The sequence below is a fragment of the Artemia sp. Qi Xiang Cuo genome, chromosome 3, assembly GCF_049724085.1.
Source record: "Artemia sp. Qi Xiang Cuo chromosome 3, ASM4972408v1, whole genome shotgun sequence".
NCBI lineage: Eukaryota > Metazoa > Arthropoda > Branchiopoda > Anostraca > Artemiidae > Artemia > Artemia sp. Qi Xiang Cuo.
In genome coordinates, this window is record NC_142796.1 from 67,499,774 (window position 1) to 67,524,734 (window position 24,961).

The 24,961-nt window shown below is 34.0% G+C and overlaps 1 protein-coding gene across 2 annotated transcripts in view; it reads left to right on the forward strand.

Moving 5' to 3' along the window:
* Nucleotides 1-937: 937 nt before the first annotated feature.
* Tao (Serine/threonine-protein kinase Tao) overlaps nt 938-24,961 on the forward strand; it is a 92,509-nt gene continuing 68,485 nt past the window's right edge. For both annotated transcript variants that reach the window (XM_089086530.1, XM_089086529.1), the window contains exons 1-3: nt 938-1,004; nt 17,499-17,787; nt 24,294-24,489. In XM_089086530.1, coding sequence (XP_088942656.1) covers nt 988-1,004; nt 17,499-17,787; nt 24,294-24,489 — 502 coding nt within the window. In that variant the 5' untranslated portion in view covers nt 938-987. The remainder of the gene's footprint in view (nt 1,005-17,498; nt 17,788-24,293; nt 24,490-24,961) is intronic.

Below are 24,961 nucleotides of genomic sequence, written 5' to 3' on the forward strand. Positions count from 1 at the left end.
AGGGATGAGCTAAAAAAGAGAATTGATTCAAAAATGTAAAGAATTCTATTTCTTTTAAAATATGAAAAGGCGAGAGGAAAAAGTATATCAAAGAATTTAACGGAGAATCTTGTTAAATTAAGGTTGAAAACCCTCGACTATAGATTTAAGCCTACGATTAGAAGATGCCCGTTCTGTTGCAGCAACTTCTAAGTAAAAGTGACCGCCATTGAAACTAATTTTGTCTTTATCGATTCTTAGTACCCGGAACTGTTTCAAAATTTGTTTGGTCACTGATAGATATAAAAAAGACACAATATTTTGAATGCTGGTTACATCTACATATGACAAATAGCATTGTGTGAATTGATTCTCTCTTCAGAGCGGCTTATATTTACAGGATATGTTCACGGAGAGAAAAAGATCCCATTTTAGCCCTTTCCCACCATTGAAATGCACTGACATCGATTTCATACCCAAAAACTACCTTCAGGACTTCTTACTCCGTCAAAAAAGGGTTTCATAAAGAGGGCTTTAAAAGCCGATTTATTTTGCCGTCAGGATGTATGGGAGATAGAAGATCTTATTTATGCGAATATGTTTTACTTTGTGCTATATATCATTAAGTTCTCCTTGCATAAATTTTTTACTATTCAATTTCATAAAAAGATAGATAAATCAGATAGCAAATGAGCTTCTTTATTGGCTTATACATATTTCTAGGACTGTAAGCTGGACATAAAGAAAAAGAGAGTTGAATAGCAGTCAAATTAAACAATTTCAAAGTATGAAAAGCAGAAAAGTACTCAAGAATCAGTCTTGGAGAGATTCGTGGTTACTAAGGAGAGTGAGTGAAAGGGGAAGAGAGAAAACTATTTTTTCGAGAGACCTGTTGTTTGTGTTTCGGGCTGAACTAAACGCCTCCCAAACAAAACGCACGATTGAAAAGTTTATAACACCAGCATTAACATAAAGAATTTGGAATCTAACTTGATATGTGTTAAACAAATGCCTCTTGTGCTCAAGTATGGTTTGATCTAGTGTATTTTATAAATTACAGTGTTTATCTGTACTTGCTATTTCATAGATTGAATTGAAAAAATTGCTGGTAAAGGTTAACATTCAGGGCTATTGTGAAGGAAGTATGTTAAGAAACCAAATCTTACTTCATATTAGCCTAGGCTATGCAGAATAATTGTATTTAGAAGATTCTGACTGCTGTTCCATATAATTTACCCCCAACTAGAGGGGGGGGGGGCTGGGGGTAAAGTGTAGTGGAGCTGCAGTCAAAATTGTTTAACTACAATTATTCTGCATATTAGGCTATGAAGTAGCCTAAGGATTATTTTCTTAACTGTCTGAACATAAAGAGAAGAACAAAATGGGGCAAAATTCTGCTTTAGCTAATTTTGACTATCTTGGAAAGGGGTTAGGTTAGGAAAATGAAACTTTCAGGGATGGGTCTACAGGCTAAAGTATTTCCTGGGAAGGTATTTTCAAGTACCTACCTCCATTCTTTTTCCCTCTAGAGGGTCCTGACCTTTGATGACCTTTAAAAATCTGTGAGTCATAGAAGTGAAACCTTGCAAAATAGATCTTCTGCTTAAATGAAGTTCAATAAAATTGTTTTCAGCTTCACAACTTTGCTCAATCCCAACTTAGGCTATAAGGTCTTAAAGTAAATACATTCTTAGACCACACTGGCTATACATGAAAAATGAAACTCAGAGAGGAAAGAAACTAAAAAAATGAAAAATAAAATAAAAAAGGGTGAAAAAATGAGCATTTTGTCAGCAAGTGATGAACCATGAAGAAGAAGAAATAAGCAAATATTTTTACAAGGACCTCTGCCAAGTTGTCCTCAGTGCTAAACAAAAAAGAAGAGAAAAAAAATCTAACCTTTTGAAGTTTACCTGATAAAGACAGAACAGACACTAAATAAAAACCAGGCAGGAATCAATGAAAAAGCATTTACCAAGATGATTGAGCAAGAATCTTTTGCCTTGCAATAGTTTTAGCCGGTCTACAGTTTTGGTTTTCATTAGATATGCAAATATCTAATGTTCAAAACCAAACAAAAAGTTGAACACTTTTTCAACTCAGGAATGGATAAAACTGACCCTGTACTGGGTAGTGGTGTCTACAGAATCCCGTGTTCTTGTGGGAAATTTTACATTTGTAGGACCCATCAACAACTAGGTGATTGTTTGCAAGAGCACAAAATTTCAATAGATAAGTCCCTGACATTAATATCAACTGTAAATGGCATACCACAAATAGAGGTAATAGAGATAAAAAAAAATACATGAACCAAAATTTACCAATAAATAGAGATACTGGAGACATTTCATTAAGCCCAATTTACAACAGTTTAATTTTGAAGGACTCAATCAATATTTTCACCTGGTATAACTTAAAAGAACCTATTTGCATATCTAATGAAAACCAAAACTGTAGACCAGCTAAAACTATTGCAAGGCAAAGGATTCTTGCTCAATCATCTTGGTAAATTCTTTTTCATTGATTCCTGCCTGGTTTTTATTTAGTGTCTGTTCTGTCTTTGTAAGGTACTTCAAAAGGTTGAGTTTTTGTTTTTTTTACTTTCCTTTTCTTCTTTTTTGTTTAGCACTGAGGACGACTTGGCGGAGGTCCTTGTCGAAATATTTGCTTATTTCTTCTTCTTCATGGCTCGCCACTGGCTGACAAAATCCTCGTTTTTTCACCCTTTTTGATTCTATTTTTCATTTTGTTATTTTCTTTCCTCTCTGAGTTTCATTTGTCATGTATAGCCAGTGTGGTCCAGGAATGTATTTACATCAAGCTTAAGGGGAGCATTGAACCAATATTGTTTAAGATTATTTAAATTGTGTTAAAAAACATGAAAATCTTATTTGTCAGTTTAATTTCTTAGAAACTAGCAAAAGACATCAAATTCTTCCACCTTCCTTACATTTCAACCTACATTTAGGCACACAATCTGAAGGCCCATTTATTCAGAGAATGTGTTTCAAAACTATAACACATATTTTAAAAGACCATAGATCCAGAAGATATGTCCTTAGTAATAAAATACTAAATTTAAAATCCTTATTATATCAGATTTTATCCCCTCAAGGTTTTCACCAGATTTTACAAATCTCACATAGGTCTTTCAGACACATATTCCATTTAGCAAAAACTCATTTATTGGAAAAATTCTCAAAACTGGAATTTCAACAGTTTCAACAAACACAGATTTTCCTTCCTAGATTTTGTCCTGGCCCTCCTTTGGAAAATCTATCCTCTAAGGTTTTTACATCCAAGAAGCTAAGTATTCTTTCAAAAGGACCAAAATTTGCAATGCCTCAAACACACGTAAATACATCAGAAATTATTATAGGTGTGGAATCTGCTATTTTTAGCTCTCATGGTGAGGTTAAAAATCCAGACCTACTCAGAGGAGAAATTGTAAAGAGTATTCTTGATTATAGACCATCTTTGTCGCTTTCAACACAATCAAAGGAAGAAATTAAAATCCTCCGAAACTTAAAAAAAGATAAAAACACAGTAATTACAAGAGCGGACAAAGGAAACACAATTGTAATTATGAATTCTGCAGATTATGAATTAAAAGTTAACACCCTTTTAATGGATATAAATATTTACAAAGAAATAAAAATTGATCCTACTGGCAAATGCACACAGCAGTTGAGAAAAGAACTAGGTATTTTAAAAGATACTAGACTAATTACCCCTGAATGTAAGGAAAATTTTACCCCAAAGGTTGTTCAGCCCCAAAGTTTTATTGTCTGCCTAAAATCTATAAGAAAAATATTCCGCTACGTCCTACTGTAGCATGTTATAGTTCTCCAGCTACAGGTATAGGAAATTCTTAGCCACCATTTTTAAGCCTCTTTTAAGCACACAGAAATCTTTTATAATGAATCCATATATCTTGTTGAGAAGTTAAAAAATCAAAGTACAACAGAAAAAACTATTTTATCTAGTTTTGATGCAGTTTCTATGTACACTTCATGTGATGTCCATAATTGTAAGCAGGCCTTACAAAGAAAATTAGAGGAAAATTCAGCTTGGTCAGATTACAAAACTTTTGAAATTGATACAATAATGACCCTTGTCCATCTTTGCAACAAGTTCTCCTTGTATTTTAAATTCTGAAAAAAAAAATTTCCTTCAAATAATGGGCTCATCCATGAGCACTGTCTTGTCTCCTTATTTGGCAAATTTTTTACATGGATTTCATAGAACAGTCTGCTTTGAATAGTTTCCACTTAAAACACTCTATCTGGTTTTGTTTTGTTGAGGGGTTATAATCTCTTTAGTCAACAGAGTTTTAAAAATTTGTTCCCATAATCATATAAATTCTGAATTAAATTATGTCAAGGATATTCTTTTCAGCAATGGTTACCCAATCAAACTTATTGAAAATGTCATAGATAGATGATTAAAAAAGATAAAAGAACAAAATAGGGAGCTTGTCCCCCTTGATTCAGTTACCCTGGAAATTGAGAAAAAAACTTTCATTGCTTTACCATACATCCCAAAACTTTGCAATAAACTTGGAAAAATTCTAGAAAAACATAATCTTTCTGTTTCTTTCAAAACCGAACAAAAAGCTGAACACTTTTTCAACTCAGGAAAGGATAAAACTGACCCTGTACTGGGTAGTGGTGTCTACAGAATCATGTATTCTTGTGGGAAATTTTACATTGGTAGGACCCATCAACAACTAGGTGAACAATTGCATGAGCACAAAATTTCAATAGATAAGTCCCTGAGATTAAAAAAAATAACAATGACAACTTTGATTCAGCATTGGCTTTGCATATTTTTGTAAATCCAACCCATCTGGTTCTTTTTGACAAGGAAACCTTAATATCAACTGTAAATGGCATACCACAAACTTTTAAAGAGGTAATTGAGATAAAAAAAAATACATGAACCAAAATTTAGCAATAAATAGAGATACTGGAGATATTTCATTAAGCCCAATTTACAACAGTTTAATTTTGAAGGACTCACTCAATATTTTGACCTGGTATAACTTAAAAGAACCTATTTGCATATCTATGAAAACCAAAACTGTAGACCAGCTAAAACTATTGCAAGGCAAAGGATTCCTGCTCAATCAACTTGGTAAATTCTTTTTCATTGATTCCCGCCTGGTTTTTATTTAGTGTTTGTTCTGTTTTTGTCAGGTAAACTTCGAAAGGTTCTTCTTCTTCTATTTCAGAGCAGGCAGGCTTTTCAGTTGATACTATTTAGCCCTTTTTCTTTTGCTTCACTCTGTGGGCAACAGAGCTACTGGCTTGGTTGTCTCTTATTTATTAGATATTTGCAAATATCTTTCAGTAGATCTTTTGACTCAAGGAGTCCAAATATAAGATGATAGATATCGATTTCTGTGCTCTGTGTGCAGGAATAGTTGGCTAGGCTCTTGGCTGATTTGTGGTGAGATTTTGTGGTGTTTTAAGCACTTTAACAGTTTACAATGCAAGGTATGCTGTGCAGACGTCAGCATATTACATTCAAATAGGCAGAGGTCAATTGTTTCATTATTCATAATACAGTACCTGCAAAGAGGGAACAGGGGAACTGAACCACTTGAATTAGGAAACTGATACAAGAATGCAAGAAAGTTTAGTCCATTTGTTCCAGAACAAAATCTGTGATAAATTTTAGAAAAGTACTTATTGGGAAAGGGGGAAAGAGTAGGATTTTTCTTATTAAACATAATATCTGATAGTCTCCATTGGTAAATATCTCTAATGGGGATTGATCTCCCACTTGGCTGGTCAATATTTATAGCATTTTTGCTTATTTCTTCAACCTGATGATTACCACTTATACCAGAGTGGATAGGAACATACTGAAGATAAGTTCTTATGCCACTTGAAGCAAGATTATCTATAATACTAAGACAATGATAAGTGTCAATATCCAGCTTATACTGATGAGCTGAAGACAGCAACTCAAGGCTTGATAAAGAGTCAGAATAATCTATAATATTATTTGAATTAGCACTCAAGGGTCTATTTTCCATAAGGTGTTCTAATGCCATGATTATGGCATTTAACTCTGCAGACATTATAGATACATTATTATACAATCTCTCACCCATTGCAATTTTCAGGTGAGGAAGGAAGGCACCACTTGCTACCTTCTCATTCATTTTGGACCCATCAACAAATATTTGGAAATGGTTTTTATAAGTAATTGTACTGAGTTCAGCAAATTTTTTCTGGACAAAAGCAATGGGGATTAAATCTTTAGTCCACTTTGAGAAATCAGTAATTATTATGGGGATTGACCAATTCCATGGAGGGGATTGGGGGAAAGCAGGTTCAATAGACTTTGCGGATACAGGGATTTTCTTCTGAATATTGGCATGCTCATCTGCAATGCCTCAATACATGACTGGATTTCTTAACCAATTGTGTAGGGTGTTTGAGCTAATTGATTCAATTTTTGTAAGATGTTTTATCAGGAGAAAGCTACGTCTCTCCCTTATTGTTGTTAATCCACTCTCCATAGGCTGAAACTTTGTGCTTGTTGGTTTCCTAAGACCAAATATGAGATGTATTATATCGTTTTGTATTGTTTCAATTTTTTGCATCTGGGTCTTTGCACATGCACCATAGATGATGAGCCCATAGTCAATATGGGGTCTTATATGTTATTTATAAAACTGGAGTAAGGTTTTCTCCTTGCATACCCAGGGTGTAGAAAGAAGTCTTTTTAGTATAATTGTTTTTCTATAGCATTTTTTTATTGTGTTTGAAATGTGGAGGTGGAAATTAAATTTTTGGTCAAGCATGAAATCTAAGTAAGGTCTCATGCATTAATACGATTATCTTCTGGAATAGTTGTTCCATTTAGAGATAATTTAGCATTAAAAGGGTTTCGCTTTTGGTGAAATTGGATTATTTTTGACTTGGTAGGTGCAATGGGTAAATCTGAATGTTGAGAGAATTTTTCAAACTGGAAAAGTGACTTTTGCAGCTTTGACTGTGCAATCTCAAAGGTGTTGCCAGATGACCATAGTACCAGATCATCAGCATATTGTAGATTTGTGTGAGGGAGATTCATGTCCCAGAGATACAGGGCAAAAAGGAGGCAGCTGAGGACTGCTCCCTGAGGAAGGCCTTTGGTTATTGTCTTTTGGGGTGAAGAGGCTGAACCTACACAAACAATTAAACTTTGCAATTCTATGAAAGATTTTATAAAAGATACTAGCTTGGGGGGTAGTCCAAGGTTTGCAAGTTTAGTTAAAAGGATTTGGTGGTTCACATTGTGATATGCCCCTTCAAAATCTAGGAAAGTTGCAACTAGGACATTATTTTTTGAGAATGATTCATTTATTGCATTTATTAACAATATGAAAGCATCTGTTGAGGAATGGTGTTTCCTGAAGCCAGTTTGAGTGTGAGGGATCAAAATATTTTTTTCAACAAACCAGAGGAGTCAGTAATAGATCATTTTCTCCATTATTTTCCCCATCACAGGAGTAATCATTATGGGCCTATAGGACTGAGGGTTATTTTTGGGTTTATTTTTCTTTAGGATTGGTAGGAGGGACGAAAATTTCCAGATATTGGGGAACGTAGATGATTCCCAAGCATGATTTTAACAATTCAGAAGTTCCTGTTTATATGAAGGGGTGAGAGTCTTTTTCCATGTCCGGTGTATATTGTCATAGCTGCCGCTAATCTTGGTCCTAATTTGAATTGTACTAAATTGCTCATTTCCTGAATTGAAAATGAAATAGTTCTATCCTCGGATCCTGTGCAAGGTTGGTATCTTGGATTCATAAGAATTGGGGGCATTTTGCTACAATTCTTTGATGTTAGTTTATTAACAAAAAGAGTGGCAAATAGCTTAGCTTTTTTATTATCATTGTCATAATGGGTATTATCATGTATAAGCTCATACAGGAGTGGGTTGGGGGAAGTTTTTTTCCCACATATGTGGCTTATGACTTTATTTATAATTGGCTCATGTGTTTCTCTGGAGAGATTATTTGCAAAATTATTCCAGTAGTTATATTTAGTATTTATTATGGTCCTTTTTAGATTTGCTTCTGTTTGTAATTTTTTAAATATGTAGTAGGTGATGGTTTTTTTTTAAGAATGTTCTCCTAGCTGCCATTTTTGTTCTCCATTTATTTTGGCACTCATTTGTCCACCATGCTTTGGGAATATGTTTAAGGAAGGTTTTCCTGGGTGTTGTCCTCGGCATAGCATGATTAGCTGTATTTATTAGTAAAGATGCCAAAACTTCAGCATGTGTGTCATGCATTTGAAATGCATGAATTTTGGGTGAAACTTGCAATTTCATCATTTAGCTTATTTTGGAACTTAGGCCAATTTGCTTTAGTGTTGATATATTTGGAGGTATGTGATAGGGTTTCAGCAGGTTCATTTAGGGAGCAAACTATGGCAAAGTGGTCAGTACATAGACTATCAATTTTATTTATATAAATTTTATTCAAAATATTTAAAGACACAATTTGTAGGTCAATTGTAGAGAAACTGCCACTTTCGGGGTTGAAATATGTATTCAGGTTTGGAGGGGTAGCAACAGCTAATTCATTATTATTTGAAGCCATTATTTGATGCTCAATGAACTTACCAGCTTTATTTGGTGGTTTATTCCCCCACAAAAGGCTGTGGGCATTAAAGTCTCCACAAATAATAATATTTTTCAACATATTAGAATTATTTTTATAGCTGAAGAAATCCATGGCATCTGTAGTTTGGCCTTAGGGTTATAAAAGCTTATTATGTAAGTTTTTGTATTATTCAGCCAAACACTGATACCAATTGCATCAACATCATTTACAAAATCTGGAAAGTTGATGCCACAGAATTTTAGGTTCCAACCAAAGCTGTAACATCATTTTTTTGAGACAGCATGGTCAGGTAACATGTTCCATGATTTAATGGACAGAGTTACAAAAAAACCTTGTCCAATGTTTCTTAAACCCCTTTTCTGATATAATTTTAATGAGGTCTGGCTAAACTGAAAGAAATCGGTAAAAGATTAATTATTAACAGCTTTGATAGTTCACAATGTTTTAACGAGGTCTAATCTATCCCTTTTAAATTGCAGAGATGGTAGGCCCAAACACCTTAGCCTACGATCATACGGCTAATACTTCAAATAAACAACAAATTTTGATGCCTGTTTTTGCACTTTTTCAATAAGCTATGAATCAGATTTTCTTGTTGGATACCATACAGATGTGCAGTTTTCAACTATTGGTCGTGTCATTGTCTTATACAGCATGGTAAAGCCTTGCAGGTTAAACCTTCTAAACATTCTTTTGATAAAAAAGCAAACTGTTGTTTGCTTTACATGATACAACTAATGCCTGTTTATCAAAACCCGATTGATTATCAAAAACAATAGTAAGGTCCTACTGGAATCAACAGAACATATCACTACATCACCAATGGGATACTGGTATGCTACTGCATTTACTAAATAATTCACTATATAGCATTTTTTCTGATTAATAAACATTGAATTTAAATTACACCAATTAACGAATACATTTAAATCATCCAGTAGAAGAGCCACATCAACTTTGGAAGATATACCCCTGTAAAGCTTTACATCATCTGAAAACATTTTAATTGTTCTATCTTGAATTACCTGTGGCAAATCATTTATAAATATGCAAAACAAAACTGCTCCCAAGAAACTGCCACTCAAAACACTACACTGGTTAGATAATGCCTCGTCAATCCTAACATTCTATGACCCATCTGTGAGGAAAATTGTAATCCCATCCATAGTTCTCAATCCAATCTCATATTTTTGGCATTTTTTCAGCAATAGAGGTATTGAAACCTTGTCAAATGCCTAACTAAAATCAACATAAAGACAATCAAACCTTTGAGCTAAGTCAGCCATCATTTGAAAATCATTCATTACTTCCATTAGCTGAGTATTACGAGACCTATTTTCCTAAAACCATATTGTGCTATATGCCAAATGTTTTTTTTTTTTTTTTAATAATTCTAGACCCAATCAACAATTACCTTTTCCATAATCCTAGAAAAAAAGAAGAATTTGAAATAGGACAATAATTACTGAATTCTGACGTTAATCCATCCTTATGAAGAGATTTTATTACTGCTTTTTTCCATCCAACAGGGCGTTTACTAGAGTCTAAACAAAGGTTAAAAAGAGTAGCAAGAGGACTGGATAAGCAAGAAGCCAATTCACGCACAACAACATTCAAAACACCATCAATACAAGGGGCTTTATCAATTGAAAGATTCTGAATGATCTTTTCAACTTGTTCAGGTACAATATCTGAATCATCAAACTGAAGCCTATTTTGCAGTAAATGAGCTACCTCCATGGAACAAGGTTGTGCATGAGCAGCAGGATTTGCAAAGAATGATGACAAAGTTTAATAAAAATAGCTGCCTTTCTCCTATCTTCATAAACAGATTCACCAGTGACCAGATCATTGAAGATCATGCATGATGGTGATTGATCTCTATTGCCACTATTTACATACTTCCAATAACTCTTTGGGCAGCTTTTCAGTGAGTCAATGATAAATGACTCTACTGATTTAGTGTGTGATTTTTGCAATATGTCTTGCTCTCTTATAGGCACACAAGGATGTATCATCCTCAAGCAATAGATTGTGTCTCCAAAGTTAATTTTTTATGGATATTGCACCAAGGACTGATTTTGGCAGGCTCCTATGCTTTTTATCACCCTCTTTTACACTATGCCTTGGAATAAACTTTTCACAGCCCACTACTACTATATTATAGATAAATTCAAATGCTGTGTTCACATCCATGAAACAATGGTGGAACTTACCAACCATATCAATAGAATTTAAAAACTATAAATTCATCATACCTGCCCCTAGAATAATTATAAAACGATTTTGATTTAGGATTTAATGGAATATTCAAATCAGCACATAAAGACAGTACCATGTGATCACTTTTGCCTATAGGGGGTAAAAATTCAAGTCCTTCTAGATCAGATGAATGCTTAGTTATAACAAGGATTCTCATTCATGACTGGAAAATGCAAAATCAAGTTACTCATGAAAGATCTTAAGCCGAACTGGCCAGCCATGACAAAAAACCAACAAAGAGAAAAATCTCTAAAAAAAACAAACAAACGAGACTGTGGCCAGTGGAGAGAAAAGAAAACAACAGAAAAAAAAAAACCCTTATATTTCGCATTTATAAAAACAAGGCGTCTTAAGCATAAAAGACACACAAGAACAACAAGATAAAAAAAAAAAAACAAGATAAAACTAAAAACCAATAAAACCACCACCACAAAAAAAAACCCAAAAAAAACAAAAATGTACAATCGGCGCAAACTGATCCACGTAGGGAAAAGATGCTAATATAGAGTTACTTCAGTGAGGAACACCAGAGTAACTGAGGAAAAATAAAAAAACTGTAAATTACTTTAATTATTCAGTTGCGAAATAATCCTTTTGTTAGCTATTACTGAAGCAAATCGTTTTGGTCTAGCAGGTAAAATAGTCCCCTGGTGATTATTTAAAATCTTTACTCCCTTATTGACTGTTGATTCACTCTTTAGAAGGCTATCATAAATTGGGTCAATATTTAAATTACCCGTGTCCCTATTTATGGAAAGGTTAGCAAACATATGTTTTTTAATTTCTATGGCTTCCCTGGCCCATTGGGTGTAACCCTTATCATTAGAAATAGCCAAGGCCTCATCAAATTTTACAAAATGATCTGGTTGAAGCCAAATATGCTGTGCTAAAGCTGAAACGAAAGTTTCTGGAGGCTTGCTTAATTGTAGGGTTTTTTCTATTGAGTTTCGGTGTTCAATAAACCTTTCAACAAATTGTTGGTGAGTCCTACCAATATAGAACTTCCCACAAGAACACGGAATTTTATACACCCCACTTACTAAATTTCCCCGAGTTAAATCCTTACCAGAACTAAAAAAACTACCCACTGGCCTCAGCGATTGGAAACATGTATCAATACCAAATTTACGTAAAACCCGTGAAAGTTTCTCACCCAAACCAGGTACATATGGTAATGAAATGAAGCTTTTTGATGCAACTAAATCTAAAGACTGAGAAACCTCAATAACCATACTATTATGTTTAACCCATCTATTTTCAATTATTTTATCAATGAACTTAATTGGATAACTATTGCAAAACAAAATATCCCTCAAATATAACAATTCCGAATCCAGAAATTCCTGGGAACAAATTCTAAAGGCTCTATCCACTAGTGAAATTACAACCCCCCCGTTTCACCGACATAGGGTGGCAAGAATAAAAATTTAAATACCTATCATTGTGTGTTGGTTTTCTGTAAATCGAGAAAAGTAAATGGAGATCCCTTTTAATTAATAAAATATCCAGAAAAGGTAATTTATTATTATCCTCAAACTGAACTGTAAATTTAATGTTATTATCAAAACTATTTAAATGCTTACAAAATAGGTCTAAGGAGTCCGATCCATGTTTCCAAACGCACACCACATCATCCATGAACCTACCCCAGAAGCAAGGGGAGATTCTTAAACTGTGTATAGCGGAGGTTTCAATGGCATCTTTTGCCAATAAAAGAGAAAGAGAAGCCCCCATAGGTAACCCCAAAATTTTTCTATAAAACTCCCCTCTAAAATCAAAATAGAAAGAAAATTCATTTACCAGAATAATTAGTCTCATAATGACATTAATATCCGAAATGGCTAACATCACATTTTGTCTTAAATAAAAGTGTTATTCTAATTTACTTTTTAAAATATCCTCACACCTTTTTAAATCACAATTTGAATACATGGAAACAACATCAAAACTGCAAAGAATTGAACTCTCCTCCAGCGTGAAATCTGGCAATTTATTAGTAAGATCAGTCGAATTTTTTAAATATGTTTTTTGTGTTCCCAAAAGTGGACGCAAAGCTACCGACAACCATTTTCCTAATTTTGAAACAGGTGACAGAAAAGTTGACACAATGGGGCGGAGGGGGGACCCAGTCTTATGAATCTTATGTAGACCATAGATCTTGGGGGCCGAACTACCCCTATGATCATCTTTGTTATAAAACTGTGGGGTACTGTGAAAATTATTTTTAATTGAATCTATTTCCATTCTCTTTGATTTTAAAAATTTATCTGTGGGATCAAAGTCAAGTTTTTTGTATGTAATAGTGTCTAATATAATTGATTTCATATGATTATTATCGTCTTCAGAGTTCATAATTCCGATCGTGTTTCCCTTATCGGCTCTGGTGATAGTAAGGAATTTATCCTTTTTCAAATCAGAAAGGATTTTAATGTCATTTTTTTTTTTTTGTGAAATGTCTTTACCAATTAAGTTCATATTAAAGGTGTTTAGTTTTCTTATGACCTCAGCTCTGAGTTCTTGAGGAATATCAACCTTATCTATAGAAACCATAATTCCTGACGCCACCTTTGAAATTATTTTTGAATAGGAGACTGGTGCTGGAAAACAGAACTTAGAACCCTTCGACAAAACGGCTTCCTGTTGAATATTAAGCGGCTTAGAAGACAAATTCTTAATTGCTGGACCCAGACAATGACGAGGATAAAAAACATCTGAATCTTGGAAATTCTCAAACAAAAGTTTATTAAACTTGTCAACCAACCGAACCTTGGACAAATTAAAATCATGGCGAAAATATCTAATGGCCATTTCCTTAATTCGTATAAAAATGTCAAATGGATGTTTATTTATTAAAAAGTTTACAACATAATATAAGTCCCTATACAGTTGAAAACGGCTTTGTTTTTGTTCATAAATTACTTGATTTAAAGCTATTAGGCTTAATTTATTTTTAATTTTGTTTCATTTTCAGTTCCAAAATGGGTACATATTTTAAAAGATTTCGGAATCACTGATTCTTTCTTGCAATTTTTTAAGAAAATTTGTTGATTTAATAGATTTGCATGTTTTTTAACTAAATACAAATAATAATTGACAGAAGTGGCTAATTGTTGCCCGTACAAATGACGCATGAAAGATGTTAAGCCGAACTGGCCAGCCATGACAAAAAAACAACAAAGAGAAAAATCTCTAAAAAAAACAAAACAAACGAGACTGTGGCCAGTGGAGAGAAAAGAAAACAACAGAAACAAAACAAATCGGATATTTCGCCTGTATAAAAACAAGGCGTCTTCAGCACAAAAGACACACAAGAAGAACAAGATAAAAAAAACAAAAAACAAGATAAAACTAAAAACCAATAAAACCATCACCACAAAAAAAAACCCAAAAAACAAAAATGTACAATCGGTGCAAACTGATCCACGTAGGGAAAAGATGCTAATATAGAGTTACTTCAGTGAGGACACCAGAGTAACTGAGGAAAAATAAAAAAACTGTAAATTACTTTAATTATTCAGTTGAGAAATAATACTTTTTTTTAGCTATTACTGAAGCAAATCGTTTTGGTCTAGCAGGTAAAATCGTCCCCTGGTGATTATTTAAAATCTTTACTCCCTTATTGACTGTTGATTCACTCTTTAGAAGGTTATCATAAATTGGGTCAATATTTAAATTACCCGTGTCCCTATTTATGGAAAGGTTAGCAAACATATGTTTTGAATTTCTATGGCTTCCCTGGCCCATTGGGTGTAACCCTTATCATTAGAAATAGCCAAGGCTTCATCAAATTTTACAAAATGATCTGGTTGAAGCCAAATATGCTCTGCTAAAGCTGAAACGAAAGTTTCTGGAGGCTTGCTTGATTGTAGGGTTTTTTCTATTGAGTTTCGGTGTTCAATAAACCTTTCAACAAATTGTTGGTGAGTCCTACCAATATAGAACTTCCCACAAGAACACGGAAATTTAAACTAAAGAGAGATGAGCAGAACATTTTAAGAATGTGCCAAATTGTGATAGAGTTACAGGAAAAGATATAGAGGAGAATGAAAGTTTTGACACTTTGGATGTGAGGGAAGATATATTTTGGTAGGAAGAATTAGTGACAACACTAAAAGGAATAAGAAAATAATAAGGCCCCAGGTACCAAACGTGGTAAATGATTTTCTTAAATATGGTGGTTATGAGCTTAGAAATAAGTCACTGGATATTGTGAATATGACTTAAATAGGGGAAATACCTAGCGATCTTTTAGAGAAGCTAATTAAACTCCTGTATAAAAAATGTGATAAGAGTGAGTGTGGTAATTATAGAGGCATTAGCCTGGCTTCTGTAGGTAGCAAATTACTTAGCATGGTGATCTTTTTAGACTTAGAGATGCTCTAGGTCAAGTTATGAGAAATACAGCATTGTTTTAGGAAGAGAAGCTTTCCGATCGCTTTTGACTATTAATAAAGGTACTAGCCCTCTCAATTCCCAATCGAATGAGCTCTTTGAAGTTTCTATGACAACACTTTCTGTAAACTCCTTATATGCCCCCACGGTATAACTTACAACTGTTACTCTGAGGGTTGTGGGGGGGGGGAGTTTCATCCTCAAAGACATAATTACCAGACTTTTTTCAAATATGTTGAAAAAAATGGATATTTCAAAATGTTAATCGGAAGTGTTTGGGAAAATGATGGGTGTGGGGGGGGATCCGCCCTCCGATCGCTTTTGACTATAAATAAAGGCACTGGCTCTCTCCATCCCCAATCGAATGAACCCTTTTTGAAGTTTCTACGACAACGCTTTCTATAAAATCCTTATATGCCCCAGGGTATAACTTACAACCCTTGCACTGAGGGCTCTGGAGAGGGTTGTCATCCTGAAAGACTTAATTTCCAGAACTTTCAACTACGTTGAACAAAACGGCTACCTCAAAATTTTAATTGGATTTGTTTGGGGAAATGGTGGGCGTGAGAGGGGGGTTAGTTGCCCTCAAATCACTCAACTGTTAAAAAGGGCGCTAGCCCTTTCAATTTCTAATCGAATGAGCCCTGTTTGAATTTTCTACAACAATGCTATATATAAACACCTTATATTCCTTCAGGGCATAACTTACAACCCTTGCCCTGAGGGCTGTGGGGAGAGTCATCCTGAAAGACTTAATTTCCTGACCTTTCAACTACATTGAACAAAATGGCTATCTCAAAATTTTGATTGGCTATGCTTGGGGAAATGGTGGATGTGAGAGGGGTGTTAGTTTTCCTCCAATCGCTTTTGACTATTAAAAGGGCCCTAGCCCTACCAATTTCCAATCGAATGAGCCCTTTTCGAAGTTTCTACGACAAGTCCTTCGACACGAAGTGCCCTGGTCTAAAAAAAAAATTAATAATAATACACTTTGCCAACATCGTTCTTTATTTAGGCAGCGCTATTGCGCTGTCTATGACAGGGTTTTCTTTTGGAAGAATGGAAAAATAGCAAAAATTAAAAGAAGATTGCTTCTTTTGTTTATCATAAGAAAAAAAAATCTGTGGATTCTTTAAGTTTTAGTTTAGTTTCCTTTTACTTCTTTGTTGGTATTTTTGTATTTTCTTGTCTTTTTGTGTCTACTTTTTTTGTTTTTGAATCTTCAACATAAGTTTTTCTTGTTTACACTAAGGGCATACCACAGATTAATAGGAACTTCTGCATGATGTTTCTGCATCACCTTAGGTTTGATATGACCACCCTGGATAAACAAAAAACAACGAATTTTTCCTTAAAGTTCTAACCTATCTAGATCGTCTTTTGAGGTCAGGAATGTCAGTTTGCCAGTTTTCAGGAAAAAAATAAAAAGTAAAAATACAAACCAGACTTCAAGGAAATATATATATATATATATATATATATATATATATATATATATATATATATATATATATATATATATATATATATATATATATATATATATATATATATATATATATATATATATATATATATATATATATATATATATATATATATATATATATATATATATATATATATATATATATATATATATACATATATAATATATATGTATATATATATGTATATATATATGTATATATATGTATATATATATATATATATATATATATATATATATATATATATATATATATATATATATATATATATATATATATATATATATATATATATATATATATATATATATATATATATTATGTATGTATTCGCGTGATTAATTAATAAAAAAGACATATCATCATAATAAAAAGAGGTTTCGTGGGTAGTGTTCATCATTCATTTTCAGGTGGTAGCAGAACTTCGACGCCAGCAAATTCGAAAGTTTGCCCTTGCGATTTATGTATGATCATTGCAAATGCCGGTCGAAAAGGAAAGCGATGTCGTTGTACTGTACATCCAAGTTGACCTTTACTGGAGTTGAGCATAACTTGAGAAATATGAACTTCTTTTCCTTATTTTTCCCCAGTGAATTTTCTACTCCAGTTTTTTTGGTACATTTGTATTTTGTTTTTGTATGAATAAGAAAGTCAGTGGGGTCTAAAGCATATAAAGCAGTCATGAACTTAGTTTGACAAGCTAATTATTTATGTAATTGATTTTAATTTTTGTTTTCACTTAGGCCTGGCAGTTTAAAAGATCCAGAAGTTGCAGAATTATTTTCTCAAGATGATCCAGAAAGACTATTCAATGACTTACGAGAAATTGGACATGGGTCCTTTGGTGCAGTCTATTATGCCAAAAACTCATTCACTAATGAAATTGTGGCCATTAAGAAAATGTCATTTATTGGAAAACAGAGTATTGAAAAATGGCAGGACATATTAAAAGAAATCCGTTTCTTGAACCAGTTGAGAAGTCATCACACTGTTGAGTTTAAAGGATGCTATTTAAAAGAAAGTACTGCATGGGTATGTTATATTTATATTATATTTGTAATATAAATCTCATTTATATTTTCTTTGTAAAAGTAAGTAATAAATGTAACACAAAAACAAGTGTCAAATAAATATAAATATCATGCACGTTTTCTTTACTGCGCAAACCTAATATTCCAGAATAATAAAGCTTCTTGGCTTAGATATTAGTTAAAGCTTTTTGTTTTTATTAAAACAATTTACAAAAGTTAAATGAGCTGATAATTCATCATTTAGTCGATTTCATCATAATACCTACACTCTTATAAGAAAATAAGGAGGAAAGGGTACCACTCAAGAAACTATGGTTTAAAATTGCAGTTTTTCGGCTTTTCAAAATTTCTCTAAAAGTAGAATCTAAATATTATTGAGTACAATGTTGGTTTCGCAAACTAATAAAATCAAAATAAAAGGAATGAACAAAAGTTAAATAAATATCAAATATGAAACAAATGTGAAATAAATGAATATGGAATAAATATTAAAATTTTAACCTGAAAAGATTCATGTTCAGACTGGATCAGGCGGATCCATTTTTGAACATCGAACTAAAACTCAGACAGGAGGACAGGTCAGATTTTTTGGGGAGAGACTGTATTTGACTCTTGTGGTTGTAATAAAAATGACCCCCTTTGCGATTTGTTTTTTGGCCAAGTATTTAGCCCTTCAAGCATCATGTCATGTTATCCTGATGTCTTTGAGGGAGGATTCTACCTAGCTAAGTGGAGGAAAGTCTCCTCCTTTGCTCTGTATAGTTAATACAGCAGAATACTTAAGAGTAACGCAGGAGCGTTTCAGGGGCGGAGGGTTCCTTTGAGCAACACTCTGCTCTGATATATTTTAATTATTTCAAATAGCATTGAAGATGGAAGACAAAATTTTGAGTGGTATAAATTTTGAAATGAGAACTATGAAGTGTCTAATATAGCCATAAGCCACCAATGGCATTAAGCCACTGGCAGGCTGGCATTAAGGAAAATAAACATGTCATGCTACTAATGACAACCCACTACATCACTAGGTTAACTGAAGCCAGCACAACTGCTTGGTTGATAGAATGACTTATGAAAGAACTGAATGAATCTTTTGGTTTTCTAGAATAAGGAAACTTGGTTAAACTAGAATAAAAGAAACTTTAATAGACAGGTAGCTAAAAGAACTGCCTTATAAAATGATTTTTCAAGCCTCAGTCTTCATGTTTTGTCAACTGACCATTACAAAGAAAAATCGTATTGAGAGGATACAGTCCCTTGTCTCGCAGGGGAGTAGCCATCATCGAGAGCTGGTGAAAATCTGTGGTTTGACTGTTAAATTTGACTGAAAAGACAATGATTTTTTTCATTCTTTTTGTCAGTGAGCTGGTCGATAAAAGCTCGTGGCACCACAGGGAACTCCCAAAATGACATAATTGCTCAAATGATATAATTCATTTGTGCTTATTGTTAGACTATTCCTAGCAGGTATGCTATAACTACGGCCCTTTTTCTAAACTTAAAAAAAGAAAACTTTCCACCATTTAATAAAAAAAGCAATCAAATCCATTTAATGAAAACCATTCAATCAAAAAGTTATATTAAAAATAAAGAAATCTATCTCTAGCACAAAACGCCAGAAGTTAAATATTTTTCCAAGATTTCCAGTAAAATTGGTGTTGACTTATAATTTTCTGTCATTTACTCATTTCTCTTATGCAATACAAGTTTAATACAAGCTATAGTAAGACGACTCAATCAATTCCAATATTTTGGCCACATAAACAAAATTTTATAATGGACGAAATTGGACGATTCTTTCAGACAGTGTATCCACTTAAGAAACAGGATTGCCAAGTTTTGAGGGGACAATTTATTAAAATACCAAAAACTGATCATAGGCAGCGCAGTAGCGCTACCTAAGTAAAGGACGATATTGTCACAATATATTTTTTTTTCTAGACCAGGGCACTTCGTATCGAAGGAGTTGTAAAAACTTCGAAAAGGGCTCATTTGATTGGAAACTGGAATGGCTAGTGCCTTTTTTAATAGTCGAAAGTGATTGAAAGGCAACTAACACCCCTTCCACACCCACCATTCCCCAAACATATCCAATCAAAATTTTGCGATAGCCATTTTGTTCAGCGTAGTTGATTTCCAGATAGAATATTATGTTTTTGAGGAGGACACTCCCCCCCAAAGCCCTCAGGGCAAGGGTTGTAAGTTATGCCCTGGGGTCATGTAAGGTTTTTATAGAAAGCTTTGTTGTAAAAACTTCAAAGGCGGCTCATTAGATTGGAAATTCAAAGGGCCAGTGCCCTTTTTAATAGTCGAAAGTGATTGGAGGGCAACTAAACCACCTCTCATGCCCACCTTTTCCCCAAACACATCCAATCAAAATTTTAACACAGCCATTTTATTCAACATAGTTGAAAGTTCTGAAGATTAGGTCTTTGAGGATGACAACCCCCCCCCCTCACGATCCTCAGGGCAAGGGTTGTAAGTTATGCCCTGGGGGCATATCAGGTTTTAATAGAAAGCATTGTCGTCGAAACTTCAAAAAGGGCTCATTTCATTGGAAATTGAAAGGGCTAGTGCCCTTTTTAATAGTCGAAAGTGATTGGAGGGCAACTAACCCCCCTGTCACAGCCACCATTTATCCAAATACATCCAATCAAAATTTTGAGATAGCCATTTTGTTCAACGTAGTCGAAACTTCAGGAAATTAGGTGTTTGAGGATGATACCCCCCTCAGAGCCCTCAGGGCAATGGTTACAAGTTATGTCCTGGGGGCATATAAGATTTTTATTGAATACTTTGTCGTAGAAACTTGAAAAGGGCTCATTCGATTCGAAATTCAAAGGGCTAGTGCCCTTTTTAATAGTCAAAAGTGATTGGAGGGCAAGTAACCCCTCTCTCACGCCCACCTTTTCCGCATACACAACCAATCAAAACTTTTAGATAGCCATTTTCTTCAATGTAGTTGAGAGTTTCGGAAATTAGGTCTTTAAGGATGACAACCCCCCCCCCCCACAGCCCTCAGGGAAAGGGTTGTAAGTTATACCCTGGGGACATATAAGGTTTTTATAGAAAGTTTTGTCGTAGAAACTTTAAAAAGGACTCATTCGATTTGAAATAGAAAGGGCTAGTGCTCTTTTTAATATGTCGAAAGTAATTGGAGGGCAACCAACCCCCCTCTCACGCCCGCCATTTCCCCTAACACATACAATCAAAATTATGAGATAGCCATTATTTTCAACGTAGTTTAAAGTTCTAAAAATTAGGTCTTTGAGGATGACAACCCCCGCCCCCCAGCCTTCAGGGCAAGGGTTGTAAGTTATGCCCTGGGGGCATATAAGGTTTTTTATAGACAGAGTTGTAGAAATTTCAAAAAGAGCTCATTTGATTGGAAATTGAAAGGGCTAGTGCCCTTTTTAATAGTCGAAACTGAATGGAGAGCATCTAAACCCCTCTCACGCCCACCATTTCCCCAAACACATTCAATCAAAGTTTTGAGATAGCCATTTTGTTCAACACATTGTATAGTTCTGGAAATTATGTATTTGAGGATGATAAACCTCCCAGGGCAAAGGTTGTAAGTTATGCCATTGGGGTATATAAGGTTTTTAAAGATAGCGTTGTTGTAGAAACTTCAAAAGGGGCTCATTCAATTGTAAATTGAGAGGGCTTGTGTCTTTTTTCATAAAAGGGATTGGAGGGTAACTAACCCCTCTCTCACGCCCACCATTTCCCCAAACACATCCAATTAACGTTTTGAGATAACTATTTTGTTCAACGTAGTTGAAAGTTCTGGATATTAGGTCTTTGAGGACGACACTTCCCCCAGAGCCCTCAGGGCTAAGATTTTAGGTTTTACCCTGGGGGCATATAAGGTTTGTATTCAAATATTTGTCGTAGAAACTTGAAAAAGTGCTCATTCGATTGGAAATTATATTTTTTTCATTTTGGTTTAATGGGATTCTTTACTTTTTTTTTTGAAAAACTTAGTTTGTGCAAAATGTTTTTTGATTAATAACACAAAAACGACGCAACAAAACAGGATTAGAAGCAGATAAGTGTTTAAGGGATCTGCGAAAAAAAAAAAAATTCAAGAATTTTTCTTATACCAGCCGTAAAATCCACTAATTCTACGGTACAACTCCAACTCTTTGGAAAAATCAAGAAAGCTTACTTTTATGTGAAACGCCTGTTCTACACACGTATTGAAATATATGTGTTATTAACCAAATATGTGAAATAACTGGAATATGTGTATTATTAACCAGCCAGTATTATTAAAAAAGTTTTAGAAAATATGTTGTATTTGTTTATTTTAATTTTCAACTTCGCTCTTGACTTTCATCTGAAAAACTGTTTAAAAAAAATTAATATTGATTAAAAATAATGCCATTTTGCCTAATAACTGATAAAGATATTGACTTCTTTTTCAATGACAGATATCAGCAATGCCGCTCTGTCCAATTATATAAAAGTAACACAGATCTTTTTTGTAATTGATAAGAACAACAAAAGCAAGATAATATTAAAAACAAACGCAACCAAATTTCTGATTTAAGTAGCTTCAGTCTTTAAACAAACTTCTGTTATAATTAGCTTCTTTTTGCAACAAAATTCCTGATATAAGCAGCTTTGATGTGCAACAAAACTGTAGCGAAATTTCTGTTATAAGTGGCTTCAGTTTGCACCAACATTTGTGATATAAGTAGCTTCAATCTGTAAACAAACTTCTGTTATAATTAGCTTCTTTTTGCAACAAAATTCCTGATATAAGCAGCTTTGGTGTGGAACAAAACTGTAGCAAAATTTCTGATTTAAGTGGCTACAGTTTGCAACAAATTCTGACATAAATAGCTTCAGTCTGTAAACAAAATTCTGTTATAATTAGCTTCTTTTTGCAACAAAAGTCCTGATATAAGCAGCTTTGATATGCAACAAAACTGTAGCAAAGTTTCTGATATAAGTGGCTTCAGTTTGCAACAAAATTTCTGATAATGGCTTCAGTTTGCAACAAAATTTCTGATATAAGGAGCTCCTATCTAAGCATAATTCTGTTATAATTAGCTTCTTTTTGAAACAGAACTCCTGATATAATCAGCTTTGGTGTGCAACAAAACTGTAGCAAAGTTACTGATATAAGTGGCCTCAGTTTGCACCAAAAATTTCTGATATAAGTAGCTTCATTCTGTAAACAAACTTCTGTTATAATTAGCTTCTTTTTGCAACAAAATTCGTGATATAAGCAGCTTTGGTATGCAACAAAACTGTAGCAAAATTTCTGATATAAGTGGCTTCCCTTTGCAACAAAATTTCTGATATAACTAGCTTCAGTCTGTAAACAAAATTCTGTTACAATTAGCTTCTTTTTGCAACAAAACTTTCTGATGTAAGCAGCTTTGGTCTGCAACAAAACCATAGCAAAATTTCCAACTGCTAAAATGGATTAGTGGCATATGGCATATTAGACGTTTTTTATGTTCTTTGTGCCCTCGAAGTTGTCCTTAAATTAAATGGAAATTATATTGGTATTTTTTGTTGTTGTCGAATGAGCTAATGATTGCAAGAGGATTAAAAATATCACTTTAATCTTTTCTATTTAGTTCTGGCTGGTATGCAGTGGTTTCAATTCATGGAAATGTTTAGGGATGGGGTGCAAAAGTTTCGTTTTCAAAATTTATGACGTTTTGTGTTCAAAAGCTTATTTTTCGAGATCTAGGGGTGGTGCAAAAGCTTATTTTCGAAATTCTAGGGGGAGGGCAAAGTGAATTTTTTAAATGTAGGAGGAAGGGACAAATGGCCCCTCTCCCACCATTAGACGTTCCTGTTGCTCTATTGTTTGCATGGTATTATTTTTATGCTACTAAAATATATCTGACGCACATTGAGGAGTTGTTTGTTGGACAAGTTTATTGTATGTCGCCAAAATGGCTTTTGTTTTTGCGTGAAAATATACGAGTGTGACTCTCCGGCTAAGCTATCAGAAATGGCATTCTGGAATCAAGCAAGGATAAGAGCATCTCAATAGCTTGACAGCTGGAACTAAAACAACTACAACAGCTGCAATGACAACTAGAGGCATTCACGCTTGCGACGATGTAGGCGTGAATGCTCTGCCAAATAAAGCTATAATATAGTTACTGTAAGTTTAGAGAATAGTAAGTTTAGACACATTAGCAAAACGGCCAAATAGTGTAAAAATGATAATAAGAAAATCGTACAGTGTTACCAGTATAATTATAGACTTTTTAAAGTCAAAACGAAATCTGCAAAGGAGACAAATGCGTTTTTCATTGTGAAAGCAATTACTACCGTTGCTTCGTTTTCAAGACCCCTTCTAAATCTTTTTTATTTATTTGAATTGTTTTTTTTTCACGAAAGAAATGGTTTACCTGACTGTAGAACACCTCTTTCTACTTTAAAAGCTAAAGGCAACAAAAGGTTTTTCCTTGGGAAATCAACTATTTTGTACACTGGGCAAAAGACCTTTGCTCATTTTATTTTTGTTTTTAGCTGGTTATGGAATATTGTCTAGGCTCCGCCTCTGACATAATCGAGGTGCACAAACGGCCTTTAAGGGAAGAGGAAATCTCGGCCATTTCGGATGGAGTACTGCGTGGACTTGAGTATTTACATTCCATGGGAAGAATACATCGGGATATAAAGGCTGGCAATATTTTACTCACAGACAATGGAACTGTAAAAATAGGTAAGAAAAAATGATATTTATTTTTAAAAGAGTGTACATGGGTACATGGAGATCTTTACATGGAGGGGGGTACATGGCAGGATCTTTTAATGGAGCATTTTTTCGTTGGGGAAGGGAATTTTCTTCCATGGAGGGGGAGCTGGATTCCCTGGCATTATTTAAAAACGATTAGAACCTAAATAAAAAATCTTTTTTTTTAACTGAAAGTAAGGAGCAACATTAAAACTTACTCAAAACAAACATAAATTATTACGTATATGAGGTGGGCTGCCCTCTCCTTTAAAAAAGTATCCTTTAAAAAAGTTTATTATTCTGATTTAACGGCCCTACTGTATCAGGAGTCATTCTTAAGTAATGGGAACAAAAAGTCAAACTATAGCGTAAAGAGTTAGATATTGAGGAGGTGGGAATCCACCTTATATAGGTAATGATGTCTCTTCGTTTTAACTTTTAATGTTGCTACTTGCTTTCA